The sequence below is a fragment of the Dendrobates tinctorius genome, unplaced genomic scaffold, assembly GCF_039654945.1.
Source record: "Dendrobates tinctorius isolate UK_male_01 unplaced genomic scaffold, ASM3965494v1 ptg000065l, whole genome shotgun sequence".
Taxonomy (NCBI): domain Eukaryota; kingdom Metazoa; phylum Chordata; class Amphibia; order Anura; family Dendrobatidae; genus Dendrobates; species Dendrobates tinctorius.
This window is the reverse complement of record NW_027361733.1, coordinates 1,816,772-1,838,977: the sequence shown is the minus strand read 5'-3', so window position 1 is coordinate 1,838,977 and position 22,206 is coordinate 1,816,772. Positions and strand designations below refer to the sequence as shown.

Sequence of the window (22,206 nt, the reverse complement as noted above, 5' to 3'; positions counted from 1 at the left end):
TCCCAAATTGTGCTGATGTAAAGTAAACATGTGGGAAATGTTATTTATTAAGTTTTTTGTGTGCCATATCTCTGTGATTTAAGGGCATAAAAATTTTCAAAATTTTTGCCAAATTTCTGTTTTTTTCACAAATAAATGTAAGTTATATGAATGAAATTTTACCACTAACATGAAGTACAATATGTCACGAGAAAACAGTGTCAGAATCACCGGGATGCATGGAAGTGTCCCAGAGTTATTACCTCATAAAAGGACAGTGGTCAAAATTGCAAAAATTGGCCCGGTCATTAACGTGCAAACCACCCTTGGGGGTAAAGGGGTTAATGATAAAATAAAGCCCTGCAGTCAATGCTAACAGTGTGTAATATCCTCACTGCAGGGCCGGTTTTAGACAAACTGGGGCCCTAGGCAAAATTCAAAGTGGGGCCCTTATGTCCATATAAAACACGTACGTGTTACTCTTATATTGGTGTCAGTGTTTTCAATTTGTGTGCCATCCATGTGCCATCCGTGTTTTCCCAGTATGGATAATGGAAATGAAATTACAAAGCTTCTCATATACTTTCCTTGTTAAACATGGATGTCACATGTACGGCATGTTTACACGGACCCATAGACTTGTATTGGGCCTTGTCATTTGTGCTGCTGGGAAAACACAGACACGAGTGCAGCAGCATAGGTCAAAAAGGGGACATGTGGCATCTGTGAAAATCATATGTCGTGTGAAGGGGGCTGTACAGTCACATAATAGAAAACATTAGCAGAATTGCCGTCTTTTTCTACGTCCTACCTCACAATCAGCAGAATAAAAAACAATTTAAAAAAAGTCCTACATATCCCCCAAACTACTCTCATACCTCCCAACTTTTGAAGAAGGGAAAGAGGGACGAAGGCTGTGGAGCGCAGTGGCAAATTTTAGGCCATGCCCTGACCACACCCATTTTATAACTAGTCACACCCATGTCCACACCCAACCGCACCCATTTAGCACTGCTGATCACACTGACTGGTACTTAGGGCACAGTGTCTGGCATTATGGGCACAGTGGCTGGTACTGTGGGCACACTGACAGGTACTGAGGAAAAGAATGGAAGAAAACAGAGAGAGAGAAAAAGAATACAGAGAGAGAGAAAGAAAAGAGAGCGCGAGAGAAAGAAAGAACAGAGAGAGGAAGAACAGAGAGAGAGAAGGACAGAGAGAGAAAGAAGAAAGAACAGAAAGAGAAAGAAAGAACAAAGAGCGAAAGAAAAAACAGAGAAAGAGGGGAAAGAAAGAAAACAGAGAGAGAAAGAAAGAATAGAGAGAGAGAAAGGGGAAAGAAAGAAAGAACAGAGAAAAAGAAAGAGGGGAAAGAATGAAATAACAGATAAAAAGAAAGAAAGAGAAAGAAAGAAAGAACACAGAGAGAAAGAAAGAGGGGACAGAAAAAAAGAACAGAGAGAGAAAGAAAGAGGGAAAAGAAAGAACAGATAAAAAGAGAGCAGAGAGAGAAAGAAAGAACAAAGAGAGAAAGAGAAAGGAAGAACAGAGAGAGAAAGAAAGAGGGGAAGGAAAGAAAGAAAGAAAGAACAGAGAGAAATAAAGAAAGAAAGAGGGAAAAGCAAAAAAAAGAACAGAGAGAGAGAAAGAAAGAACAGAGAGAGAAAGAAAGAGGGGACAGAAAAAAAGAACAGAGGGAGAGCAAAAGAAAGAAAGAGGGGAAAAGAAAGAATAGAGAGAGAGAAAGCAAGAACAGAAAGAAAGAAAGCGGGGAAGGAAAGAAAGGGGAAAGAAAGAACAGAGAGAAAGAAAGAAAGAGGGGAAAGAAAAAAAAGAATAGTGAAAGAACAGAGAGAGAGAGAAAGAGGGGACAGAAAAAAGAACAGAGGGAGAGTGAAAGAAAGGGGAAAGAAAGAACAGAAAGAAAGAGAGGAAAGAAAGAAAGAAGAGAGAGAAACAAAGAAGTAAAGAAAGAGAAAGAACAGAGAGAAGGAAAGAGGGGAAAGAAAGAACACATAGAAAGAAAGAACAGAGAGAGAAAGAAAAAAGAAAGATTAGAGAGAGAAAGAATGAACAGAGAGAAAGAAAGAGGGAAAGAAAGAACAGAGAAAAGGAAAGAAAGAACCGAGCGAAAGAAAGAGGGGAAAGAAAGAACAGAGAAAAAAAAAGAAAGAGAAAGAAAGAACAGAGAGAGAAATAAAGAGGGGACAGAAAAAAGAACAGAGAGAGAAAGGGGAAAGAAAGAAAGAGGGGAAAGAAAGAAAGAAGGGAAAGAAAGAACAGAGAGAGAACAGAGAAGGAAAGAACAGAGAGAGAGAAAGAAAGAAAGAGGAGAAAGAACAGAGAGAAAGAAAGAGGGGACAGAAAAATAGAACAGAGAGACAGCGAAAGAAAGAGGGGAAAGAAAGAAAGAACAGAGAGACTCCCGATGCAGGACATATCATGATCTGTTCACATGGCCAGCATCCCCGATTCCAAGGCGATCCCGATGTCCGCTCTGTCAGAGGAAGACATGGTGATGGATCTGAAGCATTCACTGCAGCCCAGTGCTGAGACTGGCAGAAACCCCCGGAGCATCATTGCTGGAGTCGCAGGGGATTTATCAGTTCATGCTAATTATTTTTACGTTCTCAAAATACCCCTGTAGTGTCTGTTCACACGCACCATTTTTACTGTGGATTGATCTACAGTGTTGGCAGGAAATATTCTGCTTTTCACTTGTATTTTTGTGTCCCATTCATTTGAATAGAGAAAAAAACCGCTGCAGAAATGCTGAAAGATGACAGCAACAGATTAATGGAAAAAAAAATGTCTCCTGGCCGCTGTCAGTGTCTGGCTTGTGTCAGTGTCTGGCTGCTGCACTGGGACAGTTTGGAATAGTATAGTAGACTGCACTATTCCACACAATAGTATATTAAGCCCTGTTCACACTGCGCTTCTGCAGTGCGTCCGGGGGGGCTCTGTCTGAATCCCCCTAAAATAGGATTCATGTAAATCCCCAATGGGGCCACAGATGGCAGAGATCAAAGGATTTTTTTTTCTGAAATTGACGGATTTATTTTCTTAGGCCGGGTGCACACGATCAGGAATTGGCAGCGCTTTGGACGCAGCTAGAGATGAGCGACTTTGCCTTTTTTAGGGTCGAGTCGGGTTTCATGAAACCCGACTTTCTCAAAAGTCAAGTCGAACGAAATCGGCCGACTATAGGGAAAAGTCGGAGGTCTGAATGAAACACGAAACCCAATGCAAGTCAATGGGGAAGCAAAGTCGTCAGGGAGTGGAGGACAGTAAACACACTTACAGTGACCATTTCAATGCCAACAACAATTCTTATTACTTAAGCTTGTCAACCTTAATTACTTTAAAATAATAGTTACTCATTGAAAACTGGGGGTTATTCGTCTAAAGTTGTGGGGGGTAGGGCTGGCTCCAGGTTTTCGTGTGCACCGGGCCAAAGAGTGTCAGTGCGCCCCTTTAACACATACCACAATTCATGATGCTCCGATACGGCACAGAAATATAGGTATAGTACAAAGAAAAATACTTCACTTCTTACATGACATGACTGATATCTATTTTAAATTCTACAATAGCTCAAAAAACGGACAGTATATTACTCCATACAGTACTATGGCCACCAAATGGTGCGCCATACAGATTAATGAGCCCCATATATTACTCATACAGAATAATTGGTCCCATATAATGTTCCATACAGTATATGATGAGCTCCACATAATGCTACATTATATGATGGTCTCCATGGATGATGCTCCAGTGTGTTATGGGCCCAAATGCAGGGGTGGCATTTATGCACATGTAATCAAAGTACATGTATCAAAGTACTTCTGGCAGTTATAACATGGATGAATGTGACACGCATCTCTATTCTCTTCATACAGGTAACCAGCTTTTCCAATCTCTGCTCTGAATCCACTCCTGTGTCTCCATTCAATGTCAGCAAGCAGTTAATCCTGAATGCTATCTATGTGTTTTCAACTCTGCAAACTTATATCTGGTAACCAGCTTTTCCAATCTCTGCTCTGAATCCACTCCTGTGTCTCCATTCAATGTCAGCAAGCAGTTAATCCTGAATGCTATCTATGTGTTTTCAACTCTGCAAACTTATATCTGGTAACCAGCTTTTCCAATCTCTGCTCTGAATCCACTCCTGTGTCTCCATTCAATGTCAGCAAGCAGTTAATCCTGAATGCTATCTATGTGTTTTCAACTCTGCAAACTTATATCTGGTAACCAGCTTTTCCAATCTCTGCTCTGAATCCACTCCTGTGTCTCCATTCAATGTCAGCAAGCAGTTAATCCTGAATGCTATCTATGTGTTTTCAACTCTGCAAACTTATATCTGGTATATAGTTTTTTTCAACTTACTCTGCTTGTCCCCTTATGTTGTGAGGTCAAGAAACTTTTCAAAGTGCTTTATGATCCATGTAGTGCTGGACATGTGTTTATTTGACCACAACATTTTATTGGGTCCTGGTGTCTCAATTTAGTGTGATTGATTAACGAGAAGAGAGAGCCAAAAAAAAAACAAAAAAAAAACACTTAGCCTTAACCTCCTATATATTCAGACATAGCTAGGGGGAGCATTTATGCACATGTAATCTAAGTACATGTATCAAAGTACTTCTGGCAGTTATAACATGGCAGTTAGACAGGGCAGGAGACAGGTAAGACATTTATATACATCTACTCCCCGTACATTTGGAGTACAACAAATATATACCATATGCATTTGTGTAATTTATATCCTGGCCGCTGCATTCACACACATCCACCGCCCTGGCATTAACTCTCCACACTCCATCCATATTGGCCCCTCGCTTCTTTCCTCTCCTATGTATAGCACTCACGCTCTTTTCACATTGTTAAATTGCACGGATCCAGGCAGTCCCACCATTCAACACCAGAGACGCTCTCACAAATCACTTAACCATCTGCTCACTCTTTCTATCCTCCTTCTCCTAGTCGCAGGAGACATTGCTCCCAACCCTGGTCCCCCATGTTATAGAAAGTCAAACCCCCCCACTGCTACACTCAGAAACCCCTCTAATCTTATTAATATTCCCTGCATGCCATCTGTCTCTCTTAATTGTGCACTTTGGAATTCTCGCTCAGTGTGTAACAAACTCTCCTTCATTCATGACTTCTTCCTTTCTAATTCTCTTAACCTCCTGGCTCTTACTGAAACCTGGATCCAGCAGTCAGATACTACCGCTGCTGCTGCTCTTTCATACGGGGGGCTACACTTCTCTCATACCCCAAGATCAGACAATAGAGCTGGTGGAGGCGTTGGTCTGCTCCTATCACCAAAATGTACCTTTCAGGTTATCCCTCAAGTACCCTCACTTGTCTTCCCTTCTTTTGAGGTCCATGCCGTCAGACTCTACACCCCTTTCTCCATGCAAGTGGCAGTGGTGTATCGTCCTCCCGGCCCCTCCCATCAGTTCCTGGATCATTTTGCCACTTGGCTTCCACATTTTATCTCCTGTGACATCCCTACCCTCATCATGGGAGATTTCAACATCCCCATTGCTCTTCCCCTCTCCCCATCTGCTACTCACCTTTTATCTCTAACCTCCTCATTTGGCCTTTCGCAGCTTACTAATTCTCCAACGCATGAAGACGGAAACTCCCTCGACTTGGTCTTCTCTCGGCTTTGTGCAGTGGATGATTTTGCAAACTCCCCTCTCCCGCTCTCTGACCACAATCTTCTTTCATTCTCTATAAAGAACTGCCAGGCTGCTCAGGTCACCCCCACTGTCCAGACTTATAGAAACATACAGGCCATTAACACCCAGAAACTTCTGAAGAACTTGCAGTCTTCATTGGCCCCTATCTCCTCCCTCTCATGTCCTGATTCTGCATTGAAGCATTACAATGAAACACTTCAAAGTGCCCTGGATGAATTTGCACCCCCTATAAATAGAACACCACAACACAGACGGCGACAACCCTGGCACACGGTGCAAACACGTTTCCTGCAGCGGTGCTCCAGGTGCGCCAAACGTCTGTGGAGAAAATCCAATCTACACGAAGATTTCATCCATTTTAAGTTTATGCTTAGAACATACAACACTGCCCTTCACCTTTCCAAACAAACCTATTTCAACACCCTCATCACCTCACTGTCCAACAACCCGAAACGTCTCTTTGACACTTTTCATTCTCTACTCAATCCAAGAGTACAGGCCCCAACCACGGAGCTCCGAGCTGACGATCTGGCCAATTACTTCAAAGAAAAAATTGACCAGATCCGACAGGAAATTATCTCCAAATCCCCTCATACCATGCACTGTCCTCCCTCCCCCACTGCATCTAACTCACTCTCTGATTTTGAACCAGTCACAGAAGAAGTAAGCAGGCTCCTTGCATCTTCTCGCCCAACTACTTGCACCAGTGACCCACTTCCGTCACATCTCCTCCAGTCCCTTTCCCCTGCTGTCACCCCTCACCTAACTAAAATATTTAACCTCTCTCTCTCTTCTGGTATTTTTCCCTCCTCATTTAAGCATGCCATCATACATCCACTACTTAAAAAGCCATCCCTCGACCAAAACTGTGCCGCTAACTATAGACCTGTCTCTAATCTTCCCTTCTTCTCTAAACTCCTGGAACGCCTGGTCCACTCCCATCTTATCCGCTATCTCTCAGAAAACTCTGTTCTCGACCCTCTCCAATCCGGTTTCCGCTCTTTACACTCCACCGAAACTGCCCTCACTAAAGTCTCTAATGATCTGCTAACAGCTAAATCAAATGGTCATTACTCCATGCTAATTCTCTTGGATCTCTCTGCAGCATTCGACACTGTGGATCATCAGCTCCTCCTCACTATGCTCCATTCCATTGGCCTCAAGGACACCGTTCTCTCCTGGTTCTCCTCCTATCTCTCCGACCGCTCCTTTACTGTTTCTTTTGCCGGTTCCTCCTCCTCTCACCTTCCCCTTACTGTTGGGGTTCCTCAAGGATCGGTTCTAGGCCCCCTCCTCTTCTCCTTGTACACTGCCCCTATTGGTCAAACAATCAGTAGATTTGGTTTCCAGTACCATCTCTATGCTGATGACACCCAATTATACGCTTCTTCTCCTGACATCACGCCAGCCTTTCTAGAAAACACTGGCGATTGTCTAAACGCTGTGTCTAATATCATGTCCTCACTATATCTGAAACTGAACCTGTCAAAGACTGAACTCCTGGTGTTTCCTCCCGCTACTAATGTACCTATACCCGACATTGCTATTTCTGTGTGTGGTTCCACTATTACTCCCCAGCAACATGCCCGCTGTCTTGGGGTCATACTTGATTCCGAGCTTTCCTTTGCCCCCCACATTCGATCACTGGCTCGCTCTTGTCATCTGCACCTCAAAAACATTTCTAGAATTCGACCTTTTCTTACTTTTGACTCTGCAAAAACTCTTACTGTTTCTCTTATTCATTCTCGTCTCGACTATTGTAACTCTCTTCTAATCGGTCTCCCTCTTACCAAACTCTCCCCTCTCCAATCTGTCTTGAATGCTGCAGCCAGGATCATATTCCTCACCAATCGTTACACCGATGCCTCTACCTTGTGCCAGTCATTACACTGGCTACCCATCCACTCCAGAATTCAGTATAAACTTATTACCCTCACCCACAAAGCCCTCCATGGCTCAGCACCACCCTACATCTCCTCCCTTGTTTCAGTATACCACCCTACCCGCGCCCTCCGTTCTGCTGATGACCTGAGGTTAGTATCCTCAATAGTCAGAACCTCCCACTCCCGTCTCCAAGACTTTACACGTGCCGCGCCAATTCTTTGGAATGCACTTCCCAGGTCAATACGATTAGTCCCCAATCCCCACAATTTTAAGCGTGTCCTGAAAACGCATTTATTCAGACTGGCCTATCGCCTCAACACATTAACCTAACCTATCCCTGTGTGGCAGAGCCAAAAGTTTTACCATAACCTGGTTCCCAGCATCATGTTCCCACATGCTTTATGCATCCATTAGCCCTCTGTGTCTGTACTGTTACACACTTAACATTATGGCTGGTCCATACAATCAGGGCAACTGTTACCACCCACCTTTCGTGTCTCCCTCTTTCCTCATAGACTGTAAGCTTGCGAGCAGGGCCCTCACTCCTCTTGTTGTTTGTTATAATCTACTGTATGTGATTATTGTTATGCTGTAATGTCTATTGTCTGTACAAATCCCCTCTGAAATGTAAAGTGCTGCGGAATATGTCGGCGCTATAAAAATAAAATTTATTATATATTATTATTAAATAATGCTCCATATATAATGGGCCCCATTTCTAATGCTCCAGTGTATAATGAGCCCCATAGATGCTGCTCCAGTTTCTGATCTGGCCCATTTAGAATGCTCCAGTATATGACGGGCCCCATGGATGATGCTCCAGTGTCTTATGGGCCCAAATAATGCTCCATATATAATGAGCCCCATTTCTAATGCTCTAGTGTATAATGGGCCCCGTAAATGCTGCTCCAGTGTCTGATGTCCTCCATTTGGAATGCTCCAGTATATGATCGGCCTCATGGATGATGCTTCAGTGTCTTATGGGCCCAAATAATGCTTCATATATAATGTGCCCCATTTAGAATGAACACAGGCATGGTATGTGAAAAGAGCTCCATGGAGTAATCTGAAGTGTGGGCTGCCACATCCTTTACTTTTGGTGTGGGTGAAGGACCCAAGGAAAGGGGTTGCTCCTGACCAGAAGCCTGCACTGATGACTCAGTGCATGCATTTTTTGAAACTTCAGAAGAGGAGGCGATAGAGCTGGAGGCTGTTTCAGCAATTTAAGGCAAAAACAGTTCCTGATGCTCTGGCTTTAAAAGCAGTTTACCTACCAGAAAAGGGAGCCTAACAGGCCTTCTGGAGCCAGACCATGACGCAGGTTCAACACTTCCTGCCTTAGCTGCTATTGTGCTTTTGGCACTACCAGCAGATGCACCACCACCATCAGTACCAGCTGGCCCCCCTCACCCACATCCACGGCCTCTTCCACCACACTTACTAATTTTTGTGAAAATGTACCCAAAACACCAGCAGATATATGGTACTGTATCAGAAGCATACAGCTCTATACAGTCTAGGGATAATTGTAAATCTCCGTATATATTACATGAGTCATACACAGATGCTCACAGGCTCAGTATGAATTACACAATAATATAAAAAGTTGAAAAAGGGTACAAAATCACCAGACACAAGGTATATATAGTATAGTATAAACATACTGAATCTCCGTATATATTTCAGGAGGCAGATACAAACGCTCTCAGGCCCAGTATGGATTAGACAAGAATATAAAAAGCAGTAAATGTATCATGTAATGGGTAATGTATCACAAGCATACAGCTGTATACAGTGTTGGTGTAATCTTAAATCTCCAAATATATTTCCGGAGTAACAGACAGACGTTCACAGACTCATTATGGATTACACCAGAATCTAAATAGCAAAAAAGGGTACTGTATCAGAAGCGTAGCGCTGTATACAGTTTTGGGCAAATTTGAAATCTCGGTATATATTTCCGGAGTCACCCTAAGACGTTCACTCAGTCTGGATTTGACCATAATTCAAAATGTTGAAAAAAAGGTACTGGATAACAAGATAGCAAGTATATATATATTATAGGGTACAATTTAAATCTCCGTATAGATATTCCCGTAGTCACCCTCAGACGCTCACTCAGTATGGATTTGACCGTAATACTAAATGTCGAACAAAGGTACTGTATAACAAGATAGAAGCTGTATATAGTATAGGGTAAAATTTTTATCTCCGTATATATAGAAGGAGGAAACCACACACGCTCCCTCAGTATGGATTATACCGTAATAAAAAATTTAGAACAAAGGTATTGTATCAGCAGATACCAGGTGTATCCAGTCTAGGGGTAATTGTAAATTTCCGTCTATATTTCCAGAGTCAGACACAGACACTCACAGGCTCAGTATGGATTACACCAGAATATAAAAAAGTTGAAAAAGGGAAATGTATTCGAAGCGTACATCAGTATACATTGTTGGGGTACTTTTAAATCTTCGCATATATTTCAGTCTCAGTAAGCCAGTCCAGACTCTCCGCTACTGGAAACTAGATGGATACAAGTACAGACGGAAAGTCGAGTGTTTGCAGAAATTTGGGAATTACTAATCATGGGAAAACCTCCCGGTAGATTTCGCAGAGGCGATGCTGACCCTCAATTACTTTGTCTGTGGAGACAGCGAAAACGGTTATTTGTGAAGAAAAAATTGCTGTATCGCAGTAGCGTGGATCCCATCACCATTACCATCTCCATCAAATTGTGATCACAGGGAGAGATGTAAACATGGCCCTCACTGCCTACCATGATGTGTCTGGTCACTTTGGAGTGCAAAAGACAGAAACCACAGGCCGTAGGCGACTCTATTGGATTGGCATGAGAGGAGACATTGAAAAATGGTGGCAGGAATGTCACACGCCTGTGACTAGGAAAACTGTGAAAGCTGATCATAAAGCACCACTGCATCCGATTGTGAGTTGACGTCCATTACAAATGGTAGCCATTGATCATCTGAAGGTAGAGGCCAGAGCTACATCTTAACCATCATCGATCAGTTCACCAAATTTGTAGTGGCCGTTCCTGTGACGGATTTAACTGCCCAGACTACACAGCGGTGGAGCAGGGAGAGGTAAGTATTGCAACTTGCAAGTGCTGTGGCCATGAGCAAGCAGGAGGGCCCACTCATGGGCGACGGTACTGGCACAGGGCCCCTCATAGTATGCCGACGTGTCTGATGGCGAGTGAGCCCTCCCACCATCAGAGACACTTATTGTACTATGAGGAGCCCTGTGCCAGTGCCGTCGGCCAAGAGTGGGCCCACCCAACTGTTCAGAGCAACCCTTGGGGGGGGGCAGCCCAGTTAGGGAGGTTTAAAAATGGCATGTTGATGTGTAGGCTGTACATTCAGCAGCTGCAAATGGAGGAATTGGACAAGTCCGAGGAAGAGGAGGACAAAAGCGAGCCAAATTTCTGGCAACCTATGTGTCATCAGGGGAAGGTGGGACAAAATCCTTTGAAACCCATGCATGGTTCATTTTAATGAAGGTTAGATCATCAACATTTTGGGTCAACAGACGGGTCCTTTTTTCTGTCAGGATTGATCCAGCAGCACTAAAGACTCTTTCAGATAGCACACTAGCAGCAGCGAAAGCGAGCTCCTGTAAGGCATATTGTGCCAATTCAGGCCAGGTGTCCAGTTTACAGGCCCAATAGTCAAATGAGAATGACCTGTGAGGGAGAACATCTATATGGCAGCAGAAGTAGTTTGTAACCATAGTTGACAACTGCTGTCTCCTGTCACTTGCAGTATTACCAGTCGTGTGAGCGGTACTTGAGAAATCAGTCCACAACATGGTCATGAAACCCCTGTCTCCAACACCACTTCGGCTGTGTGCACCACGAACACCTCTTCCATTTTGCCCACTACGACTTGTGGGAGAACCAGCACCGCTGCTGTGTGCTGGGAATGCCACAAACAAATGGTTTACCAGAGTTGCTTGTTTGTTAGCCAATATTATCTCTAGGTTCTCCTGTGGCATGATGTTGTGTAATTTGCCTTTATAGTGTGGATCAAGGATGCTGGCCAACCAGTAGTCGTCATCCTTTATCATTTTGGCAATGCGGGGGTCCCTTTTTAGGATCCGCAAGGCATAATCACACATATGGGCCAATGTTCCAGGTGTCAATGATGCACTGGCAGTGGTGGGTGGAGGAGCACTTTCTGGCAAATCTACATCCCTACAGTCACGCACAAACCCTGTACCTGACCTTGCCACACCAACATTTTCTCTTGCCCCCTGAGAAGCATCCTCCTCCCCAAAATATTCATCCTCCTCTTCCTCCACCTCGTCCAGGACAGTTTCCTGACCAGACAACGGCTGACTGTCATCAAGGCTTCCCTCCTCCTCCTCCGGTTCCTCCTCCGCTGCAGACGCCTGATCCTTAATGTGCCTCAAACTTTGCATGAGCAGACGCATAAGTGGGCTGCTCATGCTTATAATGGCGTCGTCTGCGCTTACCAGCCGTGAGCATTCCTCAAAACACTGAAGGACTTTACAGAGGTCTTTCAGCTTTGACCACTGCACACCCGACAACTCCATGTCTGCCCTCAAACTGCCTGCCTGTATATCCTCCCACAAATGCATTTCAGCCTGCCTCTGTTCGCACAGTCTCTCAACCATGTGCAGGGTGGAGTTCCACCTTGTTGCAACGTCTATGATTAGGCGGTGCATGGGGATCTTGAGCAATTGCTGCAGCTTCTGCATAGGACTGGAGTGTACGGGCGAGTGACGGATGTGCGAGCACAGTCTTCGCATCTTATGGAGCAGGGCTGTTAACTCCGGATAATTATTTAGGAAGCACTGCACCACCAGGTTCAAAGTGTGAGCCAGGCAAGGTATGTGTGTGAGTTTTGCAAGGGCTATGGCAGCAGTGTGCACACAGCAATGCAGCTATCAGGTAGCCTTATAAGGCAGCCTAATAACCACCAGCGCTGCTGCACACACAAAAATCCTCCCCTGTCACTGCACACTAACAGTACAGTTGAAATCATAGAATCGTAGAGTTGGAAGGGACCTCCTGGGCCATCTGGTCCAACCCCCTGCTCAAAGCAGGATTCGCTAAATCATCCCAGTCAGATGTCTGTCCAGCCTCTGTTTGAAGACTTCCATTGAAGGAGAACTCACCACTTCTCGTGGCAGCCTGAAGTGCAGCCTAGTCTTTCCTTGTGCAAATGAGAATAAAGTTGATCCTTCTACAATGTGACAGCCCTTTAGATATTTGTAAACAGCTATTAAGTCTCCTCTCAGTCTTCTCTTTTGCAAACTAAACATTCCCAAATCCTGCAACCTTTCCTTTCAGAAGAAGCACAGATTTTTTTTCTTTGTTGCCTAATGCTCTCCCTATTGAGAATCAGCGGCAGCAACCTCTCCCTATGCTAAGATCGGCAGAAGTAAAATGGCAGTCGGCGGTCAGGGCTTTTATAGCCACTGTGATGCCACAAAAAGGAAGCCAATCACACGAATGCCCTTCTCTAAGATGGTGGTGGTCGCTGCCCATGTCATCGCGATGCCCACAGTGTGCGTCCTTGATGATTGGCTAAGAAAAGGCGCTGGAAGCATTACGGGTCGGCGACCTCATGGCCGACCTCACGCTGTGGTCGGGTTTGATCGGCGAAACCCGACTTTAGCGAAAGTCGGCGACTTATGAATTTGACCGACCTGTTTCGCTCAACTCTAGATGCAGCACATGTCCGCAGCTGGCTATTGAACGCAGGTGACTCCACATGTGGTCACTGAGCCGTGCGGATATACTGCATCCAATACATTGTACGGATTCAAATTATCGCGTCTCCGCAAGATAAATAGATGACATGTTGTGATCTGGAAAAACGCGCCACATGTCCGTCTCTGTGGGTGATCTGCAGTCGTCTGTGGATGCAAAGTGGGCATGGGATTTCTTGAGATCTTATCCACTATGCTGTAACATCTGGACCCTGCACAAGTACACAGTGTCCGACCTACAGCGACTACTGATCGTGTGCACCTACCCTCAGAGTCTGTGTTTTTTCATCTAAAAGTGTCCACTTTTCTGTGGCTGTTGGAACAGACAGACACGTTCAGAAAAAAACATCACATGTGGAATTGATTTGAGCTCTATTCCTGTCATTGCAATCTATGGCTCTATAGGGAATTCAGTCAGAACGCACCGGGAGCAGTAAAGAAAGACAGTGTGAACAGGCCCTAATGTAAGACACAGGCATTAGACATATGGTAAACTACTGATCACTATTATGGCGACATTACAATTACAGAACTATATATGCAGCACATATACACAGGTATACACTATACATGAACACGCATCATATATACTTAATAAATATAGAAACATACACAATATAAATTATATACAGTGTGCTATAAAAAAATGAATAATATATAGGCACATACAGTGTGCAAAACACATACAGTGGGGAAAAAAAGTATTTAGTCAGTCAGCAATAGTGCAAGTTCCACCACTTAAAAAGATGAGAGGCGTCTGTAATTTACATCATAGGTAGACCTCAACTATGGGAGACAAACTGAGAAAAAAAAATCCAGAAAATCACATTGTCTGTTTTTTTTTTCATTTTATTTGCATATTATGGTGGAAAATAAGTATTTGGTCAGAAACAAAATTTCATCTCAATACTTTGTGATATATCCTTTGTTGGCAATGACAGAGGTCAAACCTTTTCACAAGGTTGCCACACACTGTTGTTGGTATGTTGGCCCATTCCTCCATGCAGATCTCCTCTAGAGCAGTGATGTTTTTGGCTTTTCCCTTGGCAACACGGACTTTCAACTCCCTCCAAAGGTTTTCTATAGGGTTGAGATCTGGAGACTGGCTAGGCCACTCCAGGACCTTGAAATGCTTCTTACGAAGCCACTCCTTCGTTGCCCTGGCGGTGTGCTTTGGATCATTGTCATGTTGAAAGACCCAGCCACGTTTCATCTTCAATGCCCTTGCTGATGGAAGGAGGTTTGCACTCAAAATCTCACGATACATGGTCCCATTCATTCTTTCATGTACCCGGATCAGTTGTCCTGGCCCCTTTGCAGAGAAACAGCCCCAAAGCATGATGTTTCCACCACCATGCTTTACAATAGGTATGGTGTTTGATGGATGCAACTCAGTATTCTTTTTCCTCCAAACACGACAAGTTGTGTTTCTACCAAACAGTTCCAGTTTGGTTTCATCAGACCATAGGACATTCTCCCAAAACTCCTCTGGATCATCCAAATGCTCTCTAGCAAACTTCAGATGGGCCTGGACATGTACAGCCTTAAGCAGTGGGACACGTCTGGCACTGCAGGATCTGAGTCCATGGTGGCGTAGTGTGTTACTTATGGTAGGCCTTGTTACATTGGTCCCAGCTCTCTGCAGTTCATTCACTAGGTCCCCCCGCGTGGTTCTGGGATTTTTGCTCACCGTTCTTGTGATCATTCTGACCCCACGGGGTGGGATTTTGCGTGGAGCACCAGATCGAGGGAGATTATCAGTGGTCTTGTATGTCTTCCATTTTCTAATTATTGCTCCCACAGTTGATTTCTTCACTCCAAGCTGGTTGGCTATTGCAGATTCAGTCTTCCCAGCCTGGTGCAGGGCTACAATTTTGTTTCTGGTGTCCTTTGACAGCTCTTTGGTCTTCACCATAGTGGAGTTTGGAGTCAGACTGTTTGAGGGTGTGCACAGGTGTCTTTTTATACTGATAACAAGTTTAAACAGGTGCCATTACTACAGGTAATGAGTGGAGGAAAGAGGAGACTCTTAAAGAAGAAGTTACAGGTCTGTGAGAGCCAGAAATCTTGATTGCTTGTTTCTGACCAAATACTTATTTTCCACCATAATATGCAAATAAAATGAAAAAAAAACAGACAATGTGATTTTCTGGATTTTTTTTTTCTCAGTTTGGCTGGTTTCACATTTGCGTTTTTTAGCGCTGGAAAAAAACGCATATGTGCGCATGCGTTTTTTCCCCTATATTTAACATGGGTGCGCATACCTGCGCGCTGGTAAGCGCATGTATGCGATTTTCATGCGCTGCGTTTTTTTGGGGTGTGCGTTTGTATTTTCCAGACGCAGCATGTTGCATTTTTTGGCCCTGCAAAAAAGCGCATGCGCACATATGCGCACGTTTTGCGCTAAAAATGGCCATTATAGCCTATGGATGTGCATATGTGCGCACTGGCATGCTCATGTATGCGTTTTTTTGCACATGCGTTTTTTTTGTTAACCATGGAATTTAGGGGTTTGGGTTAGAGTTAGGGTTAGTTAAGGGGGTTTAGGGTTAGGGTCAGGGTCAGGGTTAGGGTTGGGGTTTGTGTCAGGGTTAGGGTTAAGTATGGTTTGGTTAAGGGTTAGGGTCAGGGTTAGGGTTAGGGTCAGGGTTAGGGTTAAGTATGGTTTTGTTAAGGGTTAGGGTCAGGGTTAGGGTTAGGGTCAGGGTTAGGGTTAAGTATGGTTTGGTTAAGGGTTAGGGTCAGGGTTAGGGTTAAGTATGGTTTGGTTAAGGGTTAGGGTCAGGGTTAGGGTTAGGGTCAGAGTTAGGGTCAGGGTTAGGGTTAGTTAGGGTTTAGGGTTTGGGTTAGGGTTAAGTATGATTTGGTTAAGGGTTAGGGTCAGGGTTAGGGTTAGGGTTAGGGTTAGTAAAGTCATGGTTTGGGTTAGTGTGAGGGGCCACCTAATGTTGGAAAAAAACGCAAACGCGGTAAAAACGCACTAAAAACGCATACAAACGCATAAAAACGCTGCGTTTTTTTCATGCATGCTCATAAAAATGCTTGAAAAAAAAACGCAGCAGTTGTATGCTTTTGTATGCGTTTTTTCAATGCGTTTTTTTGCGGGAAAAACGCGCTGCAAAAAAAAGCAAGTGTGAAACTAGCCTTTGTCTCCCATAGTTGAGGTCTACCCATGATGTAAATTACAGACGCCTCTCATCTTTTTAAGTGGTGGAACTTGCACTATTGCTGACTGACTAAATACTTTTTTTCCCCACTGTATATAAAGTATATACACACAGAAACATTCAGTTTATATACAGTATATGCAGTTTGCTCACATACATATACCGTTTATATATATTTACACATTATACTGCACAGCATGTAGTAAGTAATATAAGTAAGTTCAGGGAGTAAAAAAAAAAACCTTGCACAGCCCCAGATCCCAACAAATAAAAATGTTATGGGTGTCGGAAAATGGCAGCAAAATATAGATTTTTTTTTTTTAAACAACATTCCAAATTTGTTTTTGAACCAATTACCAACATTGTATAGATTTTTTTTTAAATGTATGTAATCATATCAAGAGGTCAATTTTACCATATACTAAACATTGAAAATAAAACTAAATTGGACATTTTTTGCAATTTCAAGGCACTTGGAATTTCTTTTCCCGCTTTACAGTACATTATGTGCTTGAATGAATGGTGTCATTCAAAAGTACAACTTGTCCCATAGAAAACAAGCCCTCATACGGTTAAGTGGGCAGAAAAATAAACAAGTTATGGCTCTGGGAAGGAGGCCCCCACCACCAGTCATCACAAGTTCAATTGTATCGGCTGGATGCTGATACAGCTGACCGCACTGATGAGACTGGGAGCGTTACACTTCCTCTCTTGTCATCCCCCTCTCGGTGTCTGACGTCCCTGACGCAGACACTGACAGGGGTCGTGATGACGTCACTACTACTATATTAGTCTGCTCTATGGGGGGCCGAATTATAGAATATAGAGTCTGCCGATGGGGAGTGCATTATACAATTTAGAATCTGCCTATTGGGGGCTGCATTATACAATGTAGAGTGTGCCTATTGGGAGTGCATTATACTATATGGAGTTTGCCTATGTGGGAGTGCATTATACGATAGATTCTGCCTATGGGGGCTGCATTATACTATATAGAGTCTGCCTATGGGTGGCTGCATTATACCATAGAGTCTGGCTATGGGGGCCTGCATTATAATATATGGAGTCCTATGTGGGGAGCATTATACTATATGGAAGCTATCTTTGGGGCCATCAAACAGGGTGGGGATTACAGTGAGGGGGCCATCATACAGTGTTGAAACCATCAAACAGATTGGGGATACTAAGGGTTCAGTATACATACAGTGAGGGGGTATTAGACTGTGTATAAGAGAGCATCATAGTGTGTATAGAAGAGCTGTACAGGGGGGAGACTCGGGACATTATTAAATGTAAAGTGGGCACTTATTGTTATAGTGGAACTCAGGTTACTGTGACTGTCAGGGGCACACAGTGAGGATTATTACTTTATATGGGGACAAAATGTGGGCACTGTTTTCTAGGGCACTTCCTTCCGGCATTACTATATTCTAGAGGGTTGCTTTAGAATTAAGAGGGTAGACAGAACCACACAGCAGGTGCAGTAATAGGGTTATATACGGCAGCAGCTCAGTAATGGGGTATCAGCAGGATGAGGAGTTTGTGCAGGTTGAGGATAGATGGTGATGATGATGAAAATATGAGACGTGAAATGTCTGTGTTGGAATCTCTGCAGCTGAGTCCTGGCTGGAGGAGTCATGTCAGTCTGGGCCAGACGGAAAAGCGTAAAAAGTGAATGATTCCATCAGAAAGAATGTCATCTGTAAGTCACCCTCTATAACTGTACTGTTATCTCTTACACACGTGGTCAAAATTGTTGGTACCCCTCGTTTAATGACAGACAAACCCACAATGGTCACAGAAATAACTTAAAACTGACAAAAGTAAGAATAAGTAAAAAAAATCTACGAAAAGGAACAAATGCAATGTCAGACAATGCTTTTCAATCATGCTTCCACAGAATTTAAAAAAAATTAAACTCTTGAAATAGACCCGGACAGAAATGATGGTACCTCTGAAAATAATGTGACAAAAGGGACATGTTAAATCAAGGTATGTCCACTAATTAGCATCACAGGCATCTACAATATTGGAATCAGTGAGTGGGCCTGTATATAGGGCTACAGATACTCACTGTGCTGTTTGGTGACATTTGGAGACCCCTTCAAAAGTTTGCCCTCCCCCAAACCAAAACAAGAGCTAAGCCTCTGACTGCTCTATGCCATTCTGCTGGTAGATCTGAGCACAAGTTGACCTGAAAGGTTCCCTTCAAATACTAAAAGGTTCCCTTTTAAAGAGACACATTGAATATAATGTAGACTAAAAAACTAGCCTGAAAGAAATGGAGACATAGAGACAGCAGCCACTAGATGTTAACCTGATAAATATGTAGCAGGCCAGTCACATCCGCGGCCGCTCCGCAGAGTTAAAGAAACAACGTCTGGAGCGACTGCCGAATCCTGGAAGAAGGAACATCACCCTGCAAGACCTATCCCCGAAGCTGGTGGAGCACATTATCTCCTTCCTCTCGGTACGGGATGTGATGCACCTCGGGGAGACGTATCACTTTTTGCACCGGGTGTGGAACAGCTGGAAATCCTGGAGGAGCCGGTACCAGAAGATCCAACCACTCGAGACGGAGGCCACAAACTGGAGGAGACAGGTCATCCTGCACTTTCACCTGTGACTCGAAGAGCAGCGCCGTCGACTGCAGATATCTGTACTTCCTCGCCTCTCGAGAGGTCCTTGACAACGAGAAGGTCTCCAGACGATGTGACTGCGTGGAGATCTACATCCCACCCTCTGAAACGTGCGTCTTCAAGATGTCTTTCCACCCGTCCATGAACATCAAGAAGATCTCACTGCCGGGCGCAGAGGAGGAGAGGAAACTATGGCTGCTGACAGAGACTGGGAAGGTTCTCAGCATCACCATCAATGAGGTTTCCAAAGAAAAAAGGTCGCACTCTGCGAGATAATAGTGAAGATTTATTGACACATAATTACATGTCACGTCGGGGATGTGATAACAAGAGTGTCAAATGGCTGACAACGGCCGTTTCGCGCTACTTGAGCGCTTCCACGGGTCAAAGTGCAGGGGGAAATGACGGATTCTTAAGCAAATCATGTCATCCAGTCACTCCTCCTACCTCAGCCGCTGTATAACTAACAAGTAAAACAGACAGGTGCTCAGTGCAAACATATAAAAAAAAAAACACACACATATTCTGTTTGTGGAAATGGCGCTTATATTTCCCTTTTCCTGATTGTCCAGTATGTGCATTCATTCGTTGCTTATTCCAGCTGAATATCTGACCATTCAAAAAATCATTTTTATCACGTAAAAATTTGTCTCGTTTCCTTAATTTAATCTCTGCCTGCATCGGTAACAATTTACTGTCCATTTTTTTATTCAATGTAAGCCACTGATTATCCGTCAGTCTTGATTTTAACTCTTCTTGTGATTTTGTTAATTCCTCTTTAACTGTATCATAATTGCGCAAATTGGTGGCCAGGACTAATTGCAATAAATCTTGTGAACATTTTAGTAGGATGTTTTCCCATTCCGTACGAAAGGAAGCATCACTCCTAAACTCGGAAATTTCCTTCCACACTCTCAATCCACGGGGTACACGTCCACAATCAATGTAGGACTTCAATGAATTGTTAGTCCAAAATAATTTTGTCTCTCTTTCAGCCAGATTCATCAATTTAAATTCCAAAGCTTTAGTGCTTAATGTCTGCACTTCGTCACGTTTCACACTCTTTAAAATATTTATCAACATCCTCCCGACCAGCCTGTAAGCTCATTCCCAATGTGGCTGTGTCCGCTTCCATGTCTACCGACATGGTCAAACTGCTATATATGCAACGTCTATATAATCCACTCTTTAGATCCAGTAACAAAGCTTGCTCAGTCCAGAAACCAGTGCTATAGTAATAAAAAAGAAGAAGCGGGCGACACCGCTGTTACCGTGCTAGGATCCATGGCTTGCAGCAGGCGGTGAGCTCACATGGAGGATTCCCGGGTGCTTGACCTCATAACAAATCACTTGTGGTTTCCAAAGAAAAAAGGTCGCACTCTGCGAGATAATAGTGAAGACTTATTGACACATAATTACATGTCACGTCGGGGATGTGATAACAAGAGTGTCAAATGGCTGACAACGGCCGTTTCGCGCTACTCGAGCGCTTCCACGGGTCAAAGTGCAGGGGGAAATGACGGATTCTTAAGCAAATCATGTCATCCAGTCACTCCTCCTACCTCTGCCGCTGTATAACTAACAAGTAAAACAGACAGGTGCTCAGTGATTTGTTATGAGGTCAAGCACCCGGGAATCCTCCATGTGAGCTCACCGCCTGCTGCAAGCCACGGATCCTAGCACGGTAACAGCGGTGCCGCCCGCTTCTTCTTTTTTATCACCATCAATGAACTTTCCCTTGACCAGCCTCGATCATACACCACCCAGCTGAGCATAAAGGAAACTTCCAGCGACCCAGCCACAAGGTCCGTAACCCAGATGTATAGCCACCAGAGCAGCGCCCTGTACGTCACAGATGAGGGTGCCGCTTTCCTGGAGGTTCACTCTCTGGCCGTCTGCAGGGATTTATTTGGAACCCTCCATGGGTTTGGCTCTCAAGAAATGCAGAAGCCACGACCGATAACTTTGCCCAGCAAGGTGGCGCTCTGCTCGCTGGGGTTTAATCACCTGGCATTAGTGGATGAATTTGGGAGAATATTTATGCAAGGAAACAACCGCTTTGGACAACTGGGCACTGGTGACAAGATCGACAGGGGAGACCCCTGCCAGATCCCCTATTACAAGAACCCAATTGACATTTTGTGGCCTCCACCACACTCTGGTCCTAATATCCTCCATGGATTCTTTGAAGGAAGTGCATGGATGCGGATGTGGTGCCGGGGGCCGCCTCCCTGGATGGCCAAATGGAACCCCCTATTTTGTCAAGTTGCTTTTGAAGGTTCCGGCGTATGCCCGCCGTATCTCCCCTACCAGGAACTGTCGGTATATCATGTGCAGTTACGACACCGAGGACAACATCACGCATTGTGACCTTCCGGGCAGCAGCGGGGAGGAGGACGGGCCGTTGGTGCAGGCCTGGGAGCAGTGTCTGAACCAGCTACGCTGCTACATCAATGTCCATGAAAGTGTGGCCAAGACCAAGAACTTCATGGGCCACTTAGCCCTGCCGGAGTATCAGAAGGAGTGCCTGTTGGACGCACTGGGAATGATAGAGTGAACAGCCGAGACTGGGCAGGACGGGCCAGACAGACAGCCACCAACCACAGCACCAAGGAGGTAGCTGAGAAATAAAATGACAAAAAATGTAAATACTCACGCTATGATTCAGACATATAAACACAAATACTGATCAGTCTTAAGTACCTGTAATAATGTAGTAGATTTTCATACGAGGTGCCCGTTCATAAATTAACCTGATAAATATGTAGCAAGAGGAAATATCAGGATGTAAAAACTAGGGGACAGATACCACCACCATGTCACGCCTAATAATTGGTTTTGACCGAAGTGTTCCATTAATATCTTTAGGCAGATGATGAAGGATTTGGTGAGGAGACAAAAACTGCTTTGTGTATGAGCCCATTTAAAATATTCTCAATAAAAGATGAGTAGATCCAATGCTTCAAGAAATCGCTCTTCATATTCTATTGGCAGCAAGTCCATTTTATTTTAGTGTTAATAACTTGTGTTTGTCAGCATACAAAATGCCAGATTAAACCAGATCAAACC

At 44.1% G+C, this 22,206-nt stretch overlaps 1 protein-coding gene across 1 annotated transcript in view; it reads left to right on the top strand.

Moving 5' to 3' along the window:
• The window catches only part of FBXO24 (F-box protein 24), a 61,022-nt gene extending 39,328 nt beyond the window's left edge, over positions 1–21,694 (top strand). Inside the window, 4 exon segments of the mRNA XM_073580477.1 lie at positions 18,862–19,048; positions 19,152–19,378; positions 20,870–21,275; positions 21,277–21,694. Of these exon segments, the coding sequence (XP_073436578.1) occupies positions 18,862–19,048; positions 19,152–19,378; positions 20,870–21,275; positions 21,277–21,694 (1,238 nt within the window).
• Positions 21,695–22,206: the final 512 nt, after the last annotated feature.